General features: G+C 41.6%; 1 protein-coding gene across 2 annotated transcripts in view; it reads left to right on the forward strand.

Annotated features, from left to right (window-relative positions):
* The window catches only part of LOC122663585, a 64,129-nt gene extending 40,984 nt beyond the window's left edge, over nt 1-23,145 (forward strand). For both annotated transcript variants that reach the window (XM_043859175.1, XM_043859176.1), the window contains exon 3: nt 22,753-23,145. In XM_043859175.1, the coding sequence (XP_043715110.1) occupies nt 22,753-22,959 (207 nt within the window). In that variant the 3' untranslated portion in view covers nt 22,960-23,145. The remainder of the gene's footprint in view (nt 1-22,752) is intronic.
* The last annotated feature ends 2,198 nt before the right edge of the window (nt 23,146-25,343 follow it).

Consider the following 25,343-nt stretch of genomic DNA (forward strand, 5'->3'; position numbering starts at 1 on the left):
CACTGTTACATAAAAAAGCATGTATTAATAACCATGGATCACTTAAAGTAAGGTATTCAAGACTTGAAGTATGCTATTCATAACTCTTAAACGTAATGTCAAGCTACTAGAACTATGAAATAACTATCTCTTATTTATCCCCCAACCCTAGTATTTATTTGTTAATTAAAAATAATATTTTGAATTTTTTTAAAAACTATTTATACCTTAAAGTATAAGAAAAATATAATGTAATGATGAATTTGACACCATTTGAAGTTGAATATTATGTACATATGTTGTACATAATTTTCCATAAGCAATAAGTATTTTTCCTTAATATTATATATATATTTTTAATTTTTATAATATATTTATTAAATCTGAAAAATAAAATAATTTTTTTAATGGGTGAAAATAAAAAATTAATCCATGGGGCTGTAGAGCATCCCAAGTAGTTTTAACATATATCAAAATCATTTTCAAACAATGACTATTCATCCTATTTTTTTCATTTTCATTTTTCAAATAAATCATTTATTTTTTCAGAAATTATAATAAATAATTTATTAACTGAAAAAAAAATCCGACTCCATCAAGTGATAGATCGGGCAAAGATGTTCAACATATATTAAAACCACATGAATCTAACAAGGAAAACATAGTAAATTTTTTTGGAAAAAATAGATTTGGGGAAGAAATAGAAAACACCTTTGAAATCTTGCAAATAGGTGATGATGCTCCAAATTGGCACTTGAATCTTCACTTTGGCACTTCAATCTAACTCCAAACAGTGCATTCCAGCCAACAATCGAAAGAAAGAAGAAGAAATTTGAAGGAGAGGTGTTTTTCCCCTTGGTTTAGAGCCTATCGAGTTCTGTCCCTGCTCTCTCTTATGTTGGAAATGGGTTTTTGGGTGAAAATTGGGCTGAATACAAGTAAATAGCACTTTTGGGCCCAATCGAGATATCGCCGAGATCTCGGCGAGATATTGGTTTTTTTGTATTGAAAAGATCTTGATTTTGAGCTTCGAGTCGCCGAGATCTCGGCCGAGAAATTGCACTCTTAGGAACCGACTAGTAACTCGACTTGGTATTGCCCAAAACCGAGAAACTCGGCCCCCGAGATCTCGCGAGTTTTCGAACCTTGTTCATTCTTGCATTCATTAATTCAAATCTCTCTTGTATTACATGCTTATAAAGAAGAAAACTCCTTACATGAAAATAGCAACCCAACTAAAAATGGAAAACTAAATATCCTAGGAAATATATCAAATCTAAAATTACCCAAAAAAGATAATACGTGATCCACCCAATCTCCTAAAATAAGATAAAATAAAATAAAAGTTATTATCTTGCTAAAAAAAATAAATTCTTAAAATACTACTAAATCTAAAAGACCCAAATCTGGTCTGGTTCATCTTGGTCTGGATGCACAAACAGGTTCGGGTCAATCCATCGAAATTGTCCTGCATCAGGTACTTTCTTGGGATTGAGGTTGCCAGATCTTCTAAAGGCATCTTTCTCTCCCAAAGGAAATATGTCCTAGACTTGTTGGCTGAAACTGGTCTGTTAGGATGTCACCCTTTAGATACTCCTATGGAGGCTACTGTTCGTCTCAAAGAAAAGGAGGGTGAACCTGTTGATAATGGCCGGTACCAACGCCTAGTGGGAAAGCTGATTTATCTCTCACACACTCGTCCAGATATTGCTGTTGCTGTGAGTACTGTGAGTCAGTTTATGCCTGATCCCTATTCTTCTCACATGGAGGCTGTTCTTCGGATTCTCCACTACTTAAAAGTCAACTCCTAGAAAAGGCATTCTTCTATCTCCTAATGGTAACCTACGGGTAGAGGCATATACCGATGCTGACTGGGCTGGTTCTGCAGATCGGAAGTCTATCTCTGGGTACTGTTCTTTTGTAGGAGGCAATTTGGTCACTTGGCGTAGCCAAGAAGCAGAATGTGGTGGCTCGTTCTAGTGCTGAAGCCGAGTTTCGGGCTATGGTACAGGGCATTTGTGAGTTACTTTGGTTGAAAGGCTTGCTACAAGATCTTGGTGTTCCTATTCATCTTCCCATGATGTTGTACTGTGATAACAAAACTGCAATCAGCATTGCACACAACCCGGTACAGCATGATCGCACTAAACATGTTGAAGTGGATAGACATTTCATCAAGGAAAAGTTGGAAGAAGGGTTGATTTGTGTTCCCTTTGTGAAGTCTGCTGATAAGGTTGCTGATATCTTCACTAAGGGATTATCTGGGAAATTGTTCCATCCCATTCTAGTCAAGTTGGGCATGATTGATATATTTGCACCAACTTGAGGGGGATGTTAAATTATGTACACCAGAATACCATGGGGGTATTCTGGTCTTCGGGTGTTTTATTTATTCTGTATTTATGTATTTATGAGCAAGGGTAGAAATGTAATTAGGGCTGTGACACTGTTCACGTGAACAGTATCGTGAATAGGATTGTCCCCTTGTAATCTCTTTTATTATTATAAATAGAGAGCTTGACTGATCTCATTGATCATTCAAGCATTATTCCACAAACCTGTTTTGTTAACAAAAATAGACCACCTTCAAGCCTTATATGGATGTAGAAGAGTTCTCTTTTAATGTTAGAACCATCTCTAAAGCACTTCAACAGCAGCAAATATCCTTATCCCAAGTCTATTTTTATCAGGGTTTTGGAAAATCCTGAAAAGCTGAGATCGATTGGGGTAGGGGTCTTCAAAAAGTTGGATAGGTGCAATATTGAGGTTGATTTGTCCTTGAAGTGGAAGTAATCAGCCCTCCAAAAATCAGCAAAAGCTGAAACCTGTAACCTTCAATTCGATTGGATTTAGGGTTTTGGCAGGATTTTTTGGCAGGCAACCAAATTAGAAGGTTAAGGAGGCTTTGCTATAAAAACTAATCCAGCCATCAGAAAAGGTACAAACTTAGGTCGAGTGGGGCATATAGTAGTAAGGAATCACCCCTAAAAAATCAGATGCATCTGAAAAGGAAAACCCCAAAATCGATTGGAGTTGGGGTTTTTTTCAAAACCCTGACAAGTTGGGATCAATTTGGGTATGGAGGCTGGATAGGTTAATGAAAGATGGAGAAAAAGAAAAAAGGGAAGGAGGACAATGGAATAGGGTAGAAAGGGGCTGGAAAAGGGTGCATAGGAGTCTCCAACAAGGGAGAATCAGCCATCTTTAGTGATAGAAATCAGATCTCCAAAAAATTCTGGAAAGCCCCAAATCACAAAGATGGTTCCAGCAGATTTTTAATGAAAAAAATCGATAGAATGGAGGAGGGCAGCAACTAAATCATTGGTTAAAGTTTTTACCTCATTAGTGCTGCCCCCTTACAAGGATAAGAAGAAGAAAACTAGAGGAAGGAGAAGCCGAGAAAGAGAGAAGAAGGGAGAAGTCGATTGATTGAAGGTGGTCTTGTTCTTTCTTTCTAACCTAGATCAGACCAGCTCTGATACCATGTTGGAAGAACCGTGGGTTAGAAAAGAGACAATGAGAGAAAATTATATCTTATATTCATTGATAGGTAAGCCCCTCTATTTATAATAGAGGGGAAAATACAAAGGGACTGAAATAGGCGATGTGGGACCAAAACCCACATAGCCGACTATAGACATAATTACCCCTAACTAACCGTCTGTATAAGAGCAGTGACTTAAACCAAGTAACATAGGAATTAAACTACCCCAAAAGGATCAGAATACGCCCACAGTATTCTGGATTACATATTCCAACAACTATAATGAGCTCTACTCTATATGGCAGGAGCTTGATTTTTATGAGGAGTTTGTTCCAACTACTGCTGCAGATGGTACCAAGTTCAAGAAGCGGGAAGATAAGATCCGTGTCTATGATTTTTTAGCCGGGCTGAATGTCGAATATGATCAGCTTCAGGCACGTGTTAAGCCGTGATCCTTTCCCTACCTTGGAGCAATCATATGCCATGATTCAGCTTCAGGATAGGCATTGTAGTACTATGTTGCCCACACCTGTTCCTGCACCTCCTGAGAGATCCGCTCTTGTGTCTAGCTCGCAGTCCAGTAATGATACTGCTCGGTCTGGTAGCTCCTAAACCAAAGCACCTATCAAATGTGATTACTGTGTAAGGAGTGTCACACCAAAGATTATTGATGGAAGCTGCATGGTCGTCCTGCTGATGCCTCTGGTTCGTCTGGTCGTGGTCGTGGCCGTGGCTATTCCAACCAGGCTCCTTCTAGCCAGGCCAACCATACTGAGTTTTCTAACACCGCCTCCCCCGGTTTAGCCCTATCTTCAGATGAACTCATGGCCTTCCGACGTCTTCTGTCTAAAATGGACCAGCCCTCTACATCTGCCTCATCGGCCTCTGCCATTACTGAACCCCTTCTTGGTAATTCAAGTATTCCATTTTGTGGCCTTAGTACATCTGTTCTCTCCTCCCCATGGATCATCGACTCTGGGGCTACGGATCACATGACAGGTTCCTATAACTTTTTTTCTCAGTACTCTCCTTGCTCTGGTAAAGGCAGGGTTCGTTTAGCTAATGGCACTTTTTCCTCTGTATCTAGTATTGGTTCCGTTTCTTGTTCGTTCAATTTTTCCCTTTCATCTGTGTTGCATGTCCCTTCTTTTCCTAATAATCTATTGTCTATAAGTAGACCTACCTCCAAACTGGATTGCACAGTCACTTTTTTTTCCCTCTCATTGTGTTTTTCAGGATTTGGTCACAGGGGCAACGATTGGTTCTGGTAGAGTGCATCGTGGTCTATACCTGCTTGATATTGAGTCGTCATCAGTCTCTGGTTAGACACTTCAGACTTCCTCTCCATCTCCTCTAGCTTCTGAATTTCTTCATTGGCATCGCAAATTAGGACATCCTCCATTGGTAACCTTGTCACTTGGAGGAGCAAGAAGTAATCGGTTGTTGTAAGGTCTAGTGCTGAAGCAGAGTTCAGGGCAATGGCACATGGTATTTGCGAGCTTCTTTGGCTTCAACGTCTTTTCAATGATTTGGCTGTGCCTGTCATTCCTCCTATGCGGCTTTACTGTGACAGCATATCTGCTATCAGCATTGCTCACAACCCATTTCTGCATGACAGAACAAAACACGTGGAAATTGATTGCCACTTCATCAAGGAAAAGCTAGGTTTGGGTCTCATTTGTGTGCCTTTTGTTCCTAGCAACGAACAACTAGCTGATGTCTTTACGAAAGGTCTTAGTACTAAGGTCTTTAACCTTATTCTTGGCCAGTTGGGCATATGTGACATTTATGCACCAACTTGAGGGGGAGTGTTGTAAAATGGGGTACAAGGGTATTTATGTCTTGTACTCATATTGTTGGATTGTATGGGCCAAAATACTGTGGGGGTATTCTGGATTTTTTACCTATTTTATGATATGTACAGCCATGTCAGCTTTGTAAGGGACAGTTCTGTCCATGTAATAGTTTCTATTGATTATAAATATATGGCTTGGGGTCTGCCTTAGACTATACAAGCATTAAGTCCTAATTTTGATCCTCTCAACATGGTATCAGAGCAGGTTGTGAATTAGGGCTCCTCCTCTCCCATTCTCGGTCTCCTCTTTCTCTTCTCTTCTCTCCTTTCTCGATCTCACTCTCCTCTCCTTTGCTTTGTTCTCTCTTCTTCCATAGGGCAGCACTAATGAGGTGATCTATAGATCCAGTTGCTGCCCTCTCTCTTACCTCATTACATGATATCAAATTCTGATCGATAGGGGCTTGATCTTTGTTGCGAAATTTGAAGACTTCAAACTTTTATTGGTGTTGGATTATATGGCCAGAATACCGTGGGGGGTATTCTGGACCTTTTTACTGTTTTATTCTTGTTTCTATTATGTGGGTTTAGTCCCACATTGCTTACTTGTAAGTCTATTCTCTATTCTCAATAATATAAATTAGAAGCTTGGGGTAATCATTAATTATCCAAACATTCACTCTTAATTATAAATCTCTCAACATGGCATCAGAGCAGGTTTGAATTAGGGAATTTCATTCCATTCTCGATTTCCACCCCTCCTCCCTTTCAATCTCAATCTCTTCTTCCCACCCCCCTCTTCTGTTTTGATCTTCTCTCTGCATCATGCTCCCACTAGGGCAGCACTAATGAGGTGATCGACAGATCCAGTTGCTGCCCCCCTTTTTACCTCATCCTATGATTCAGGTTTTGGATCGATAGGGAAGAGCTCTTGCTGCCTGCGATATTTGCTTCTTCAGCTTTTTTTTGGATTGCTTCCACACCTTGCCAAGGGACCAATCTACATCATTGAAGACACAAGAACTGCGGCAGTATTTATTTCTTTGGCTTAGTTCCTACTCCAACAATACTGTAGACCTAGATCGATTTCTTTTCATCAAATTAGGGTTTTCTCCAAAACCCTGACAAATATCGATCTAGGAGTTTCAGGTTTCCATTGGGGCTGGTTTTTGGAGGAGTACTTCAGTCCTATTAGAAGCATACTCGATCCAAGTTTCAGCTCTATTTGGTGTTTCTTTGTCAACAATCAGCCCTCCTTCGATTTCAGCAAAATCAAGGTTTTTTTCAAAACCTTGAAAAAGTCGATCTCAAGGATTTCTCTGTCAGATGCTGCTGGTTTTTTGAGACACCTCTCCCTACATTAAAAGAGGGTTCTCCACCAAATTTCAGCCTTTATCTTGAAGGGATTCTTGGGTTTCTCATCACTCCAACTTCTCTGTGATCATGGGTGACTCAGCTAATTCTACTGCAACTTCTGTGGTGATGGCCAAGGCAAATCAGAATTTTATACCTTTCCTACTAATCCAATCAAACTGGATGGTTCTAATTATTTGCTTTGGTCTAGGTCTACTTCCTTTGCCATTGCTGGCCGTGGCCTTACTGGTCACATTAATGGCACCACTGTTATGCCAACTGAGACTGGTCATGCTAAAAAAAGATGGCTTGCCAACAATGGTGTTCTTATGTCCTACCTGATTGGTTCTATGACTTCAGATTTGCAACATAATTTTCTTCACCTTGATACAGCCTCTTAGATTTGGGCTACTTGAAAGGAAACTTATGGGCAGTTTGGCAATGATGCCCAAGTATATGAACTCAGGTAGAAGGTCCTTCACACTGCTCAAGGAGAATTTTCGGTCTCCAAATACTATGCTACTCTACGTAGTCTGTGGCAACAACTGGACCACTTCTTTGATTTCCACCCTACTACTATTGCTGACATTGCTTCATATAAGAAGCATGTGGACAAGATCAGGGTGTATGATTTTTTGGCTGGTTTAAATGTGGAGTATGACCAGATTCGGGTTCAAGTATTGGGCCATAAGCCTTTTCCCACACTTGAACAATCCTATGCCTTGGTGTCCTCTGAGGAAAACAGTAGGGCTGCTATTCTGCGCCCACCTATTACTGACAGATCAGCCCTCAAGGCGGCTGCCTCGGATACTCTTGCACTTGTTGGCACTGCTTCTCTTGGTGGTTCAACTACAGGGACTGTTGTTTGTGAGCACTGTCACAAACCCTACCACACCAAAGAGAAGTGCTGGAAGGTTCATGGGAAATCGGTTGACTTTGAAGCAAAAAGGGCTGCCAAGATAAAGACAAAGCCAAAAAACAAGGCTCATCACACTAAGACTGTTACTACAGTCTACAACCCCTACTACTGACATTGGTCTATCCCAGGATGATCTACAGGCATTCGTGCGTGTGTTAAGGACTTCCACTGCTGCTGCCTCTACTACATCTGTTGATATTGCCAACTCTGCTGCTCCTTCATGTTCACACTTTGCCCGGTCAGGTATTCCATTTGGTGGTCACTGTGCTTCTGTAGCTTCCCATCCTTGGATCATAAATTCTGGAGCTACAGATCACATGACCGGTTCCTCTAGCATGTTCCATCGTTATTCTCCCACTTCTGGGAAAGACAAGGTCAAAGTAGCTGATGGTTCCTTTCCTCCATATCTGGAAAAGGAATCATCAATTGTAATTCTTCTCTTCTTTTGTCCTCAGTTTTACATATTCCTAATTTTACTACTAACCTTCTTTCTATTAGTAGTATTACTCGTGATCTTAATTGTAAAATAACATTTTTTCCTTCCCATTGTGTTTTTCAGGATCTGGGCTCTGGGAAGACGATTGGATTAGGTAAAGTACATGGTGGATTGTACCTGGCTGAAGATGGTCGCCCCTCTCTACCACCATTACCTTCTCCGCTACCTCAGAATTCCTTAGTCTCTTTTGAACTTTACCAATGGCACTCTAGATTAGGTCACCCTCCATTAGGAATTTTAGCACATTTATTTCCTAGTTTGGTCACCCCTTGTACTAGGGATGACTTTTTTTGTGAGGCCTATGTTCTAGCCAAACAGACACGCTCAGCTTATTCTTTATCAAATAAATGGAGTTCTCTTATTTTCAATTGGTGGATTCTGATGTTTGGGGTCCTAATCGTAAAACATCTCTTTCTGGTCACCGATGGTTTGTTTCTTTTATTGACTGTCACTCTAGGCACACATGGGTGTATCTTTTACACACAAAAAATCATGTTTTTGAGTGTTTTCAACATTTTCATAAAATGGTCCAAACTCAGTTCTAGGCTACTCTCAAAATATTGAGAAGTGATAATGAAACCGAGTATAATGAATCTCAATTTCAAAACTATCTAGCTGACCATGGTATTGTTCACTGGATTAGTTGTGTTGATACCTCTACCCAGAATGGTGTGGCAGAAAGGAAAAACCGCCACTTGTTAGAGGTGGCCAGGGATTTGATGTTTGTTAGACATGTCCCATCTCAGTATTGGGGAGATGTTGTCCTCACTGCTGCCTATCTCATCAATAGGCTACCTTCTCGGGTCCTTGACTCCCGTACTCCAGCTGTGGTTTTAATGGGGAATTCCTCCTTTATTGTTACTCCCAAGGTGTTTGGTTGTGTGTGTTTGCTAGAAACCTAGGGGGTTACGTTGTATTTTCTTAGGTTATTCTCCAACCTAGAAGGGTTACAAGTGCTACCACTCCCCTTCCCGCCGTACTTTGATCATTATGGATGTTATTTTTCATGAGACCGTTTCCTATTATTCTTCACCACCTCTTCAGGGGGAGAGTTCTAGTGAAGATGTGCTGTCCTTTGAGGTTCCTCCTTTTCTAACTCCTACGACTGCCGTCCAGCCACCTACGGCTGCTGCCCAGCCTCCTTTGACTGCTGCCCAACCCCCTCTGGCTGTTCCCCCCTCATCCGAAGGGAGTCCTTTACAGGGGGAGACCATGGGAAAGAGTATTGTTGATGTTCTTATTCAGGGGGAGCGGACTCCTGTCTAGAGAACTATTGGTGAGTTTCAGAAGAAGATTGACTACTCTTATATGATCACCTATAAAAAGGGAAGCACCAAAAGGGGACAGCTTCAATCCACTGTAGCACCAATACCCATCCAGTTTGCCGGCTCAAGATCCAGATTCTTCCTCTCCTGGTGGCCCTCTTCCTCCGACCTACCTATTACTCATCGCAAAGGTACTAGGACTTGCACTCTGCATCCCATATCTCGTTTTGTTTCTTATAGTTCTCTTTCTCCTTCTTTTCGTGCATTTGTATCTTCTCTTTCTTCTGTTTCCATTCCTAAAGATTGGCAGGAAGCATCTACAGATGGAAAGTGGAAGGCAGCAATGTTGGAAGAAATGACTTCAACTATCTGCCAACCAACCATTACGTACCATCTTATCACGTATGTTGAGAAAAACCTATCTTTCCATCCTGAAATGAGTGTAGCAGTGATTTGAATGACCATTCAATATCTCTGCTACCCTAACAGCTCCTGTGTAACTACCATCCATTAATGGTTCTCTAATTCGGTAATGATCTATTTGACTTTGAAGTTCTAGTATCATCATTATATCCTCATCAGTTGATGAATCATCATAGTTATCATTGTTCATTGACATATCTGTATATACATATAGATATCAATATTCATAAAAATCCATTTAGCAAAAGACTATTTAATCAAAGTAGAAGTTGTCACATGCATAATATAAGGTTAAAAAAGCAATTTCAACCAAATATTACACCAATTAAAATAGTTCATAAAATCACATATTTCCAAAAGTATCCCACATATTGTAATGGTTCATTCAAACATCCAAAATAGTTCTTAAAATCACACACTTCCAAAATAGTTCATAAAATCACACACAAACAGTTGAAAAGACTACAAGTTTTGTTACTCCCTAAGCAACGCCCGCTACATCCATGTCCTTCGTTCAGGAATCACTTCTACAAATGACAATCTCCAACCAGGGTCAGTGTGAATTTTCTTCTGAGCCTTCACATACATCTCTTCTGTAATGTCTGGTAGTGAGTCCAACATAGCTTGACAATTCTTCTTATTGTAGGGTCCATCTACTAGAGGGTCAGTAGGAATGACAGTACTAGTACATGCTACTGGTTGGTTGGACGAAGTGGGAGTGATACTGCCCGCTCGGTCCATTTTCCAATTAAATACCTGCTTAATTCTGACGCTGAAGCAGCCAATGCTTTTCCAGTACCCTTCTTCCTACGAGCTTGAGGTGTTCTATCTAGCCTCCTCCATTTGTCTGCAGTAGGAGTCACTTCATCTCCATCAGTTTCTTCTATATCATCCAAACCTACATAATGGGGGGATCCCTGGGTATGAGGTAACTCATCCTCAGGCTCATTGATGACCCTAGGAGGAATGTCGACTATAATTTAACTCATTCCTCTATCTCCCCGGGCACGATGTTCCTAATAAATCTCTTCCAACTCAGGCCACCATGGAAGACCATTCCTTCAAAACTCAGGCCACCTGGGTATAAGAGTTCTTTTATCATTGGCTACCAGTAAAGATTGGCCATTATATCAGTTAGATGTAAAGAATGCCTTTCTTCATGGTGACTTGGAAGAGGAAGTGTACATGCAACCCCCACTAGGCTTCAAAATACCTTCAGCTGAAGGGAAGGTGTGTCTTCTCAAGAAGGCACTATATGGACTCAAACAGTCAACAAATGCATGGTTTGAGTGCTTCCGACAGGCTATTCTAAAGAATGGATATTCCCAGAGTCAAGCTGACCACACTCTCTTTACTAAGAGGGGCAATGGTACCATCACAGCCCTCATTGTCTATGTTGATGATATTGTAGTCACTGGAGATGATATGGCTGAGATAGATAAACTGAAAATCTACTTGGCTAAACAGTTTGAAATCAAAGATCTAGGTCTCTTGAAGTATTTCTTAGGCATTGAAGTATCAAGGACCAAGAGAGGAATCAACATATGTCAACGAAAGTTTTTGCTTGATTTGCTGACAGAGAGAGGGATGTATATACATATAGACTAGCAAGTTCTCCTATTGAGCAGAATCACAAACTAGGAGAAGATTGTGGCCCTTCTCTTGTTGATGCGGGAAAGTACCAGAGTCTAGTTGGGAAGCTTATATACCTTTTTATGACACGCCCAAATATTTCCTATGCAGTGGAACCAAGAGTGGCCATTTAGATGCTGTGTATCGTATCCTTAGATATTTGAAATCGTGCCCATGGAAAGAACTGTTGTATGTTAGGCACAACCACTTAAGAGTGGAAGGTTTTACTAATGCTGATTGGGCTGGATCCATCACAGATAGGAGGTCTACCTTCGGCTATTGTACCTTTTTGGGAGGTAACTTAGTCACATGGAGAAACAAAAAAAACCGCTTGTAGCTAGATCTAGTGCCAAGGCAAAATTTAGAGCTATGGCTCATGGAGTGTGTGAACTCATATGGTTGAAAAGACTAGTTCAGGAACTGGGGTTTGACACTGAAGGCCCTATAAGACTCTACTGTGACAACAAGGCTGCCATTAGTATTTCCCACAATCCAGTACAACATGACAGAACCAAACACATTGAAGTTGATCGACACTTCATCAAGGAGAAGATAGACTCTGGCTGCATTTGTACTCCTTTTGTAAGGATTGGTGGTCAACTGGCAGACATCTTCACCAAGGCTCTTGCCTCTCTTCAATTTAGTCCTCCCCTATGCAAGCTGGGAATGCATGGCATTTATTCTCCAGCTTGAGGGGGAGTGTTAAAGTTATTAGAGTTTATGTCCTAGGGGTACTTTAGGAACTGGATCTTATCTAGTTCCCTTATTATGTAATTTCTTCTTTTTACCTTTTACCTCCCTAGGGAGGTTGGATGTAATATGTAAGTTGTTATTTGAGTAATATAGGTGTTGAGAGAATACTCTCCAACACAAACATTACAATTGAAATATTCTACAATTGAAATATTCTCCCTTCTTTCTCCTTGTCTCCTTCCTATCTTATCTTCTACTTTCTCCCTCATCTTATTCTCCTATTCTAACTTACTCTTCTAACCTAAAAGCTAACTCATGGACCTTCACTTGACCAACCCAGAGGATGAAGCAAAGGTATATCAGACTCTTGAAAAGGAGCGTGTCTTCACTTTACTTGGTGGTCTGAACCCTGACGATGAGCTAATCAGGCTCCAGATTTTAGGTCGGTCTCCCCTTCCATCTCTTAGTGAGGTCTGTAGTTACTTACAGAGTGAGGAGACTCGGCGTATTGCTATGGAACCAACACCAACATCATCTCTTGAGAGGTCAGCTCTCAATTCTAGTTTTTTCCTAGACACCCGTGGAGGTGGTAGAGGCTAAGGGCCTAACCGTGAGGAAGACAGAGCTGTGGAGACAGTTGGTGCCAGTGGAGTTGGGAGAGATAGGTTTAAATGTGATAACTGGACACACCAAGGATAGGTGTTGGTCTCTTCATGGTCGTCCTCCTGGCACACGAGGTCGTGGTAGCTGTAGAGGGGGAGCTAAAGCACACTCTGTGATGACTGAGGCAGATGCTACACAGGATGACTCCACTTGGGCAGATGCAGTGTTTCGCAGGGTCATGTCACAGCTGAGCATATCTCCTACACCCACAATGCCCAGCTCTTCTTCATCCTCAGCTTTACAGGTCTCCACCTCCGCTTCTACTGTAGCCCAGTCTTGAGTCATTGACTCTGGTGCCACTGACCACATGACTAGTACGTACCATTATTATGATTCCTATACCATTTGCTTTGGTAAGGATAAGGTTAGGGTAGCTGACGGCTCCCTTTCCTCTATATCTGGTAAGGGTAGTATCCCTGTTACATCATCTATTTCCCTTACTTCCGTTCATTATGTCCCTAACCTTACACTTAATCTTTTATCTGTGAGTCACTTGACTAAATCTCTTAACTGTTGTGTCACATTTTTTCCTTCTCACTGTCTTTTTCAGGATTTGGTGATAAAGAGGATTATTGGCAGTGGACGTGAGGAGCAAGGCCTTTACCTTTTTTACCCTTTTTTGCCCACAGCTCAATACTATGTCTGTGGACGTAATGGTTGTAGTTCTGTGGAGTCTGTTATGTTATGGCATCGTTGTCTTAGCCATCCTTCTTTTGTTGTAATGAGGAAACATTTGCCTCACTTATTTTCTTCTATTGCTTCTTCTTATGTTTTTCAATGTGAACCATGTATGTTTGCCAAACAATGTTGTTCTTCTTATCCATATCATGGTAATAGAACTGCTGCTCTTTTCCATATTGTGCATACTGATGTTTGGGGACCTTCCCCTACTACCTCTTTATCTGGCTATCGTTACTTGTGTCATTTATTGATGATTTTTCTCGTGCTACTTGGACTGTTCTTAGGAAACATAAAAGTGAGGTTTGTGATGCATTTCAGAATTTTTATCAGATGATTCTTACTCAATTTGATACTCGTATCAAAATTGTTCGGTCTGATAAAGGAGGAAAATACATGCTTGGTGGCCTCCAAACCTTCTTCACTAATAATAGCATTATCCATATCATTGTAATAGAACTGCTGCTCTTTTCCATATTGTGCATACTGATGTTTGGGGACCTTCCCCTACTACCTCTTTATCTGGCTATCGTTACTCGTGTCATTTATTGATGATTTTTCCCGTGCTACTTGGACTGTTCTTAGGAAACATAAAAGTGAGGTTTGTGATGCATTTCAGAATTTTTATCAGATGATTCTTACTCAATTTGATACTCGTATCAAAATTGTTCGGTCTGATAAAGGAGGAAAATACATGTTTGGTGGCCTCCAAACCTTCTTCACTAATAATGGCATTATCCATCAGCTCGCGTGTGTTGACACACCCCAACAAAATGGGGTTGCTGAGAGGAAAAATCGTCATTTATTGGAGGTCACCCGTAGTCTCTCTGTTTAGTATGCATGTTCCTAAGACCTTCTGGTCTGCAGCACTTCTCACTACTTCCTTTCTCATTAATCGCATACCTACCAAACTTCTTGATTTCAAATCTCCCTTATAAATCTTATCTCCACAGGTTTCTGCTTTTTCTCTTCCTCCTAAAGTCTTTGGCTATGTTTGTTATGTGCATGTTAACAAATCACATCGTACTAAACTTGATCCTAAAGCTCTCAAGTGTCTCTTTCTTGGGTACTCTTTTACTTCCGAGGTTACAAGTGCTATCACCCATCCTCTTGCAGGTGCCTCACCTCCAAAGATGTGACTTTCCTTGAGTTTGTCCCTTTCTTTACACCATCTCAGCATCCTCTTTAGGGGGAGAATTGTGGAAGTGAATAGGCTATTGATTTCCTTCATTATCCTCTACCTATCTCTCCCTTTATGCTTGACATTGGAAAGCATAGAGCTGTGGATGTGGATGTGAATATAGATTTGGTTGTTGATAGTGGTCTTGGTGTCACACCTTGACCTAGTTAATAAGGGCCTAGTGTGACTGGATGCCATCCGACATCTAACCAATCCTAAGGATCACAAGAGCAATACTCTATTCACAACAATTATCACAATACAGTAATTTAAACGCAGTGGAAGAGTTTAAATAGTAAGAATATGATCAATAATAAAGAGAACTATGTGATAATTCATTTATATATATATAATATCTGAAGCTTGAGCTACAACTGTACATTCCCAGAAGTAACTCTAGACAAGTTTACAAACTAACATATCATCTTTATACAAAAGTGGAGTATATAACACAAAAAAGAAGAAGACATAGTCTAGCTGTCAGGCCACAGTCAAGAGAAGGCGCAGTCATTACACAAGGCATTGTGCACCTCATACAGCGGAGCCTCAACTCCAACACCAGTAGGAGAATCCAAAGCGGAGGCAGCTCTCAAAGAAACACACAATCAAATGCAGATAGTCCATGATGAATGATCTGAAGTTAAGTATGCTCCTAACATTGATACTAGGTCTCATGGGGTATAAATGCTACTATAGTAGGTATGATATCCTCGGTCCCGGAGACACAAACCAGACGTCAGTCACCCGAGCGATACCACTCTACCACGGTGGGGACCCGCCAGCTCAGGTATTACACATCTGACACCAACGAACCCCCCAAATGTTAACCCTACTGTTTGTTCCCATTCCTGTAGTGTTCTTCGGATATGGGATAGTGAATGGCATCCCGAATCATCCCTTCGAACCTACCACGGGTTATCCAACACCTCTTCCCTGTTGGTAAGGGCCGTAGCATTGGGTTCATGATATCCCTAGCCCAATGCATACTATTATGATGGCATATGTTCCAGTATTAGATAATAAGAGAGAATTTCCAGCAACACATTCCAATCAATTTCAATGAGTATCAAGATAATTTTATGCATATGCAAGATGGAATGCACCCTAGTATCATGCAAACATCTAATGCATAAAAAAAAGAAAGCTATAAAACTATATGTAATAACTTGCTATTATGATGTATGACATGGCAGCCAATAATAAATAGAAATTAAAACAATAAACACACTTAAATTAAGTCAAATTTTCCTTACCGGTATTGGAGAACTATCCTAGCCAAATGAAACTCCAACATACACAAACTACCCTAGCAATAATGGTCTTGCAGTCCTAATAATCAATTAAATAACATATATTAAGTATAGAAGAAACCTTAGGTTAAAGCCCTAACAAACCAAAACAAAGCATGGACAGCAAGGAGGGACCGGATTCAGACTTGTCCCTGAACCGGTCGACCGTAGGGTCACCTGTAACTCCATCCGGTGGATGAACCAGAAAGGGGGTTTTGGCTGGGATTACATGGATCTTGCCATGCAAAGTCTCAATTTGAAGAAACTAGGCTAAAGGAAGTAGGAAACAACAAATTAGGTTATTTTAACCCAATTGCATGTTGAAATTTAGAGGTTTACCCAACAACTACTTGGATTTCCTAGGCTCTGGGCTGAATTAAGTTGTACACTCAAAAGAATGAAGGAGAAGGAGAAAATTTAAGCAATTCAGAAGTTGGGGTTGGGTTCCTACTTGAATTTAGAATAGAGATGGTAAGGCAGCCCCAGATTTCCAAGTTTGTAGTAGAATCCCCAAATGCTAAGCTCCAAATGGACTCCAAATCCTAAGCCCTAGCCTTCTTTTCTCCCTTGCTGAAATCGTTTCTTAGTTTAGGTTGGTAGGAAATGAAATGAAATGCTAAGTATACTTTATATAGTAATGCCCTACTAAGGCATGTTTGGTATGGCTTGAATTAAAATCAGTTTTATAAATGTATTTCTTTAAACTAATTTAATATAGGATAAGTATTTAATTAACTATACTTAAGCCATAAGGGTGATGTCATATGACATAAGCGGGAATCCGGTTGGGGGAAACTATGGAAGTCAGATTTCTGGCTTGGGATGTAGGGTTTGTGACAGTGCTCATAAACAACAGTCCCTGTAGTAGAATCACCAAGAGAAGCAGTGCCAACAGGTGGAAGAGTAGCCGGGGCAGCAGCCTTGAGGGCTGATCTGTCAGTAATAGGTGGGTGTAGCATAGTAGTCCTACGGTTTTTCTCAGAGGACACCAAGGCATAGGATTGTTTAAGTGTGGGAAAAGACTTATGGCCCAATACTTGAACACGAATCTGGTCATACTCCATATTTAAACCAGCCAAAAACTATATATCCTGTTATTGTCCACACGCTTCTTATATGAAGCAACAATGTTAGTAACTGTAGTAGGGTGGAAATCAGAGAAGTGGTCCAATTGTTGCCACAAACTGCATAGAGTAGCATGGTATTTCGAAACTGAAAATTCTCCCTAAGTAGTGTGGAGGACCTTCTGCCTGAGTTCATATACTTGGGCATCATTGCCAAACCCCCGTAAGTTTCCTTGCAAGCAGCTCAAATTTAAGAGGCTGTATCAAGGAGAAGAAAATTATGTTGCAGATCTGAAATCATAGAACCAATCAGGTAGGACATGAGAACACCATTGTTGGCAAGCCATCTTTCTTAAGCAGGACCAGTCTCAGTTGGCATAACAGTGGTGCCATTAATGTGACCAGTAAGGCCACGGCCAGCAATGGCAAAGGAAGCAGACCGAGACCAAAGCAAATAATTAGAACCATCCAGTTTGATTGGATTAGTAGGAAAGGTATGAAATTCTGATTTGCCTTGGCTACTTTGATCAGAAGTAGCAGTGGAAGTGATTGAGTCACCCATACTTGTAGCAGAGAAACCCAAATCGCAAAGAGGGGCTGTTGTGCAGAGAACTCCAACAAATACTCCAAGATAAAGGCTGAAAATTGGAGGAGAGACTGCTGGAAATATAGTAATACTTGTCTCCAAAAATCAGCAATAACAGCTAGTGCAATCCCCTAGATCGACTTTTTTAGGGTTTTGAAAAAAACTCTGAATATGGTGAGATCGATGTAGGATAGAATGGGGGCAAAAACACACTGGAATGGGCTGAAACTTCGATCGAGTGGCCTTCTAGTAGTGCTGAATCATCCTTCCAAAAATCAGCATCAACAGAGAACAGTAACCCTAAGATCGATATTTGCAGGGTTTTAGAAAAAAACCCTGATGAAAGCAAAAATCAATGGGGAAAGAGAGTCTTCAGTACGGCTGGAGATAGAACCTTGTCCAATAAATCTACTATAGTTCCCGAGCTTCAATAATGTGGAGAGATCCCTTGGTAGATAAAGTTGAATCAGTCCCAAAATCTGAAGGCTTCAAATTTCGCAGGCAGGTTACACAAGCTTTTATCGATTCTGAAATTTTTTAGAACATGAATGAGGTGATGGAGGGCAGCAACTGGATCTGTAGATCACCTCATCAGTGCTGCCCTAATGGGAGAATGAAGAATAAGAGGAGAAGGGTGGAAGAAAAACTTGAGAAAGAAAGAGAGAAGAAGAAGAAATCGAGAATGGAAGAAAGAAAAGTTACCCTAATTCAAAACCTGCTCTGATACCATGTTAACAGATCTGAATTTGAGAATAAGGCTTGGATGATTAATGATCACCCCAAGCTCCTAATTTATATTATTGAGAATAGATAATAGAATTACTAGTAAGCAATGTGGGACTAAACCCACATAATAGAAACAAGAATAAAACAGTAAAAAAGTCCAGAATACCCCCCAGGGGTATTCTAGCCTATGTAATCCAACATGGTCACACTAACTTTAGCATCTACTCAACACTGGACTTCAACTGCAATCAACAATTCATGTCCTACACCTGCTTCAACCCTTGGTAATCAAAGGCAAGGGCAAGCTACCCAACAATGATTCTATCATGCAATATTATAGGATACCTAGCCTGCTTCAACCCTTGGTGACACAAGAGCAAGTGTGTTACCCCCAATGCTACCCAGTATGCACTAGTTATCCAAATACAAAGTTTCGGCTTATAACAATGCCCTACAATAAAACCCCTTCTACCCTAGGTCTTTTGCAGTAGTTCAACCTATAAATGGATACAGAAAAACAAATGACAAGGGTGAGTGATAGAAATGCTCACATGTATGTTACTGTTCCTGGTATTTAGAGAAGCTCCTAAGAGGTTGTGGAGCTTTGTTGGAGATGCCCTGGTAGTGATATCTCCTCTTCTTCTTCCTCTTTCTTCTCTTTTCTTTGTAATATTTTCGCCGTTTTTCTTTCCTTCTTCTTCCTTCTCTCGTTCCTTCTCCTTCCTTCCTCTTTCTTCTTCTTATATGGCATACACCTCATAATTTCTTCAATATAGCTTTCCTACCCTTCAATGAGTCTTCAACGAAGCCATAAATTCTGGATCGGCTTCTGTCCGTCATTAGGCATGCGGCGATTGAGAGTAAGGCACTTGGTATCTCGGAGGATGCCACACCATATGTGTGATATACCGTAGTCTGCGGACTACAGGGTGTCGAGATTAGAAGAGCTGCTAACCTTTGGATTTGGATCGCGATTGACGAGGAATTTACTGTATGTCAGATCGGCTTCTGATGCATCAGCGCATTTTTTCGGATCAGGTCTGTTGCTTGGCACAGATGATAAAATCTGGACGGGACATCTGGAATTAAGAGGAGTATGAAGACCACGCTGCAGGTAATATCTGCCTCGTGAAGACCAGCTCGTCACAGGTCAATATGCCAGGCTTCGTATCAACCACCTATTGGTTTGTATGGCGCGACTTACAGATGACTGTCTGATTGATAGCTCTAGGCCAGAACTGATCTCGGCCTTCAGATTTGAATCCCACGATGGATGACGAGAACCGCAGAATGACAGATGACGCAACGGAATCTGAGTTGATCGTTCATAGTGCACGGGCTCACACACTATCTTTAGTGCAGCACCATGCAGTTTGACTTACCTGCGCCACCAACAAGCAATCTCGAAACGGAATCTTTGACTCATGTACCGTGCACCAGCGCAATACCCAGACACGTTTATCAAATGAACTTTCGTTTATTACATCGAGCCCCCCACCCCCTCGCGCCACTCTTCCATTTTCTACCTTACCCCGCCCCGCCGACAATTCGAAATTGCATTCGCAACCCCTGAAACTCAAAAATGCTCACAGAGGGCAGTGTTCTACTTTTTTTTAAAAAAAATCGGCTTACTCCTTATATGCCAACCATCTGTTCGACCAAAGGCCTGAGGCCTAATGCCTTGGCTGGGGGCCCAAGCCCATCTTGGGCCCTTGCTGCCCCTTGCGCGCTCACCTGTTGTAGGCGCATCCACATGGCTTGTAGCTGTGGCCACATCAACTGCGGGCATGGCTACATCTGTTGTGGGTGTCGTTGCAACACCCTGCCATATCAGCTCCATCTTCCCATTTGGCTGCCACATCAGACCTCCACTTAGACCAATGTCACGTCTGTAACAGGTGTGACAGCTCAACTGACATGTGTCACCTGTGGGGCCCACCAATTTTCTCTATCCTCTTTTTCCAGGCAATATGTCGAGCACATGTCGGGTTCTTCATGCCTTGGCCATTTTTTGCCTCTTGACCCTACTGACTTGCCATGCCACCCTTGTACGTTGACACCTGGTTTGCCAAGTCATCACCGTGCTTTCTCAGCACCTACAAATGTGCATCACCATATCAGTTGATGAAAGTATATAGATCCTCATGACATTAAAATGTGCATATTATTACCATCAATATGTGGGCCCTGCATAGCATTTCACATACACAAATCAACTCACATGCACCCATGCATGAAATCATCATCTCCATACATGTCCATGTACACCATCATTAGAGCCTGTGAACACTACCATGTCACTGTCATGTCATACTATGCCCTGTACACGCACTGTCATGTCTGTACATGACAGAATTGCCCCTGGGTGACTCCCAATCACTGTGGGACCTTTGTGTACATTGCCAAACCCCTGTAATGTTGTCATTGCCACTGTGACCACTGTAATCACGACTGGGGATGCTGGGGACACTGTCCAGTCGCTTTCTACACTACCAGATGTCTGCCAACTCATCTAGAATGTTGCCTGTACTATACTGACCACTGTAACTGCCACTGTACAGTTTACTGCCACTCAGTACACTACCTCTTATCACTGTAGAGATATCCTGTTACACTAGTACACTGCTTCTATCACTGTAGATGTCCTGCTACACCAGTACACTACTGTACATGCTTGTGTACTCAAATCTGCCATGTGTGCTACTACTCTGTTGACCTTACTACACCAAGATGCACATTGTTGACAACAACCAACACAGACATTGTATTGACAACAATGACAACCAACACACATGCACCACCTGCACTGTGTGTACGATAAATAGTAAGGGGGGGGGGGGAATTGGTCCTTGGACCAATTAGAAGAATCATGAATCGATAAATTGGTTCGTCTTCGACCTCTAAAGGTAGAAACAACGGTGGACGGGGACAGCATTGGAGGTCGACAAAGAACTTCCAACTCCAGAAATCTAGTATGCCGGAGTGCAAGGATTCGAACTACGACAACAAAAACTAGGTACGATCGCATCGACTTCCTACCTATGAAACTCTATTTTTTTAATGGCAGTAACACTAGAAGGGAAATCGATCAATGTCACAGCAAGGAGGGGTTTTGGGGTTGGAAACCTAGGACTTAGGATCACCCTAGTTTTGGTGAGAGGGAAGAGAGAGATTGATGGGGGAGGAGGATGGCTATGAGTTTCGGCTCTGATGCCAAATTGGTTGAGAGCCCAATGAGAGAAGGGGAAAGAGACCTGTCGACCAGGTCTGCAACTCACCATGCACAAGCACACGGTATCCAACAACTCAGCACTTCCTCTTTTTCCAAATCTGTTTCTTCCGTTGGGTACATGTAATTATATCAAGCGAAAAAACAAAGAATCCTAATCATATCCTTAAAATAAAAAATAAAACTCTACTACTAGTAGCCTAGCCAAAGTAAAACATAAAATAATAGACATAAAGACTAACTTAACTTCTACCAGCCCTTATTAGACCGAAAAGATGGATTGGGCCGGTTCCGTCTGTGCTTGGGTTTTCCCGGTCATGCTGGTCCAACCAGTTGAGTGCTACTGCATCAGGGACTCAAGGGTTCATTCTCCCCTCCCTCCTCCCTCTTAGAGAGAAGAAAATCTTTTACCTTCTTTCCTTCCATCTAGTGTCATCTCTATGGTAATTAAATGTAATTACTGTTGTAAGCTCTGCAAGTTCAAAGCTATTGCAAAACACTTGGGGGCCAACACTCACATGGCAATCCAAATGGAACATGTGGTGTTGCTCAATTGGAAAAATAAAAACAAGTGAAGCTGCATACGATACGTTGGACATACCTTGGTTTTATTTCTTTAATTTTGGTTGTCATGTTTCATGTGTTCCACTTGCATGATATGTTATAGGACTGTTTAGTCCATTTGCTTTATCAATCACCTTGTTTTAGAAAAGCTTTACAAATCATAGTAACATTTCTGAGAAAATTTCTCTTTATGAAGACTTGCTCAGCCTACCCTGAGTGAAAATTCTATATTAAGTTGCCGACCTGTACTTCTTTATGTTTACACTTTACACAACCAAACAATGCTATGACAGTATTTGAATGAAAGGTGAATAGGAAAAGATTTTTTCTTAATTCATTGGGGAGACATTTTGGCTTTGCCTGTAGTGATAGATGCCTGCTAAATGTTATCGGTTAATCCAGATTTCTTGATGGGCCCTCTATCCAAGAGAATCTTTGCACATTGGTTAGGGTGTTTCTCTGCTAGGGCATTTCATTTTTCATTATTTGTAATGTGTCTATGAAGTTCTGTCTATTTTTTATCTACTAGAGGTCATTGATCCATTTTCACAGGGTTCATTAGGAGGTTCTATCTATATATTTACCAGGTTGGTTAAGATCTTAACGGATTCTTTATATGTTGACATCTGTGGTATAAATGCATGGAAATGCTAGGAAATCAGTGCTAAGAAACTTTTGCCATAAGGAAGCAAAGTCTTCTTGAAGTTCTGATCTTAAGTGCTTTGATCATTCAGGATGGGAGAATATGGAAGGAGCGGATGTCAGCAAATGCACGGAGGGGTAACTTGCCGGTTATGAAGGAAGGGGCCAACCTTGAATCTGAAGTTTGTGGAACAAAGCCACGTCCAGCTTCATCCAATCGCTTGATTCTTCCTTCCCTTAGTGCCCCAGAGCACAATATCATCAATCTGCTGGAAGAATGTAATGCATCAGTGGTCTAAAATGACTGTTAACAGCTGGTCATCCTTGACATTTGTTTTCACTTTAATATCGTAATAGAAATGCTTTCTATATATTTTTCTTTCCTCACCCTTCGTTCCCTTTCGCTTTTGTTTCATATTCTTGTTTGGGATTAGTAAGTAGATTTGTAAAATGTTATTGAAAGAGAAAGAAGAGCATTTGTAATCTTAACTCATTGGAATAGTCACAATTTATGTATTTGTATTTAATGATTGAATGACAGGAAGTAGCAACTTATGTCTTAGAGAATGTTTTCATCTTTAAGGTTGCTTTATTATATTTTGTAAAGAGATTTGATTCTATACGCAAGCTATTGCTTAATTGATTCTTTTTCAATTATACTAGGATGGAAATAGTTAAACTGGAATCTTTTGCACTCATCTGTTTTTGACTCTTTGAGTGCAGTGACGATACTGTGAAACTGGGTTAGGGAATCCGTCATTGATGCAACTAGTGAACCCTAATCCAAGATTAGGAACCAAGGATTTGATTGATTACATCATGGCTCCAGGTCTAGGTTATTTTCCTGACAAGCCAGGGGTTAAAGAACTTACTGGTTTTGATATTCCAGCAGCCTGTAATGGCTGATGGGGAAAAGAAAGAGGAGAGACGGAAGAATGGTTGGCTGATAGGGAGAGGAGAGTACAAAGCTGTCCAAAAGTGAACAGAGTGACAAGCAATGGGGGAGGTAGAGAGAAGAGGGGAAGAAATAGGAGGGGATCAAGAAACCAGATAGAGAGAGATCTGTTTTGGGAGAAGGGGGGGGGGGGGAGGGGGGGAGGGATCCTTCACACATACACTTGCAATTCAAAGTAGAATACTCTTGTGACTTTCTTATTTCCTAAACTAACAAAACTCAAGATAGGAAAGTAAAGCTGATAAACCAAAATTATACCGGCCAATTGGGAGCCGCCATGTGTCCTAGCCCAAGTGGGAAGACCATCCTAAGCCCAGCCACCATACGTCTCACTTGATTAGCCCGGAAGGCAAAGAACCAACAAGGACGTCCAAGAACCAAGACCAAGTACTACACTCAAGCTACTACCGTCACCTACAAGATGTGCATTACCTCATCAGTTGAGGGTACCACCTACCAGAGGTACAATTCCAGACAGCCTCATGCACCAAGGACCTTATCCAATATACAAGGGTGCATGCATGTCTATCTACCAAGAACATCCTCTCTACTGAGACTCTACCTCCCATGGGAGAGCTACCAACCAAGAGATGAATCCTACCAACTAGGAACGTCTATCTACTATAAGGACTACTTGTTACCAACCGGGACTCTCCACACCGCCTCCTCACTCCACTATAAATTCCAAGGTACTCTACCCCCATTAACCCATTTTGAATTCTAACTATTCATCTGTTTGCTCAAAGAAATCTAACTTAGGCATCGGAGAGTCCTAGGCCGGAACCTCACCAGTTCTCCCTTGTCACGCAGGTCCTTTTACTAGTTACGGCACTCGAAGGGACCACCAAGCGATTTCTTGATGCAACAGATTGGTGTCATTTGTGGGAACGACGCTAACCAACGTACCTACTAGCTCGATTCCTTAACTACTCAATGGCACCACAGGGTAAGAAGGCAGCTCCCTCCACCAATGCTGCGAGGGAGAGGAATGGGTCACCTCCACCAAGAGAGCTCTCGTCGCAGAGCCAATGACCATGACTCCCAGGAGAGGGAGAACCTTGAGAACCACCATGTTGAGGTAGTCGACCTCAATGACTTGCAGCGACAGATCCTCAATGACCAAAAACTCTTTCGAGACTATTTGAGGCAGTGGGCGACGTCCCACCGCCGTAGGGCATTGCCACCACCAAGGACCGAGCCCATACCTCGACAAGAGCCAGGTCACCTCCTAGGGGTGAAAGATTAAAGAGACTCGCAAGGCGTGCAAATCCCACTCACCAGCAGGGAGATCCTTCGCATCATCCCAAAAGAACGGGGGACCTTCCAATTCGATCGGGACGTGGGGTGTCATCGATGCACAGGTCGATGGTACCTAGTCCAGATGGTTCGATTAGAAGATCAATATTCCAAGGGCGACTAGGAGGAAGTCACACACCAAGCCAGAGCTGGACCTATCGAGAAGAAAGTCTCTCGCGTTCGCGCCAAGGTTCATCGCGTCGTGACCACTCATCACAAGGACCGAGCCCATACCTCGACAAGAGCCAGGTCACCTCCTAGCATAGTACTATATCTCGCGATATATCGGTATCTCGGGCCTACCGAGATATCCGAAATATCCGAGATATCGCGAAATATGACCAAAATATTGCATTTTTTCCGTAATATTTCGGGGGTCCATCTCGGGGGGTATTTGGCCATATCTAGGCCTGAAACTTCATGGACAGCCTT

This window comes from Telopea speciosissima, chromosome 6, assembly GCF_018873765.1.
Source record: "Telopea speciosissima isolate NSW1024214 ecotype Mountain lineage chromosome 6, Tspe_v1, whole genome shotgun sequence".
Lineage (NCBI taxonomy): Eukaryota > Viridiplantae > Streptophyta > Magnoliopsida > Proteales > Proteaceae > Telopea > Telopea speciosissima.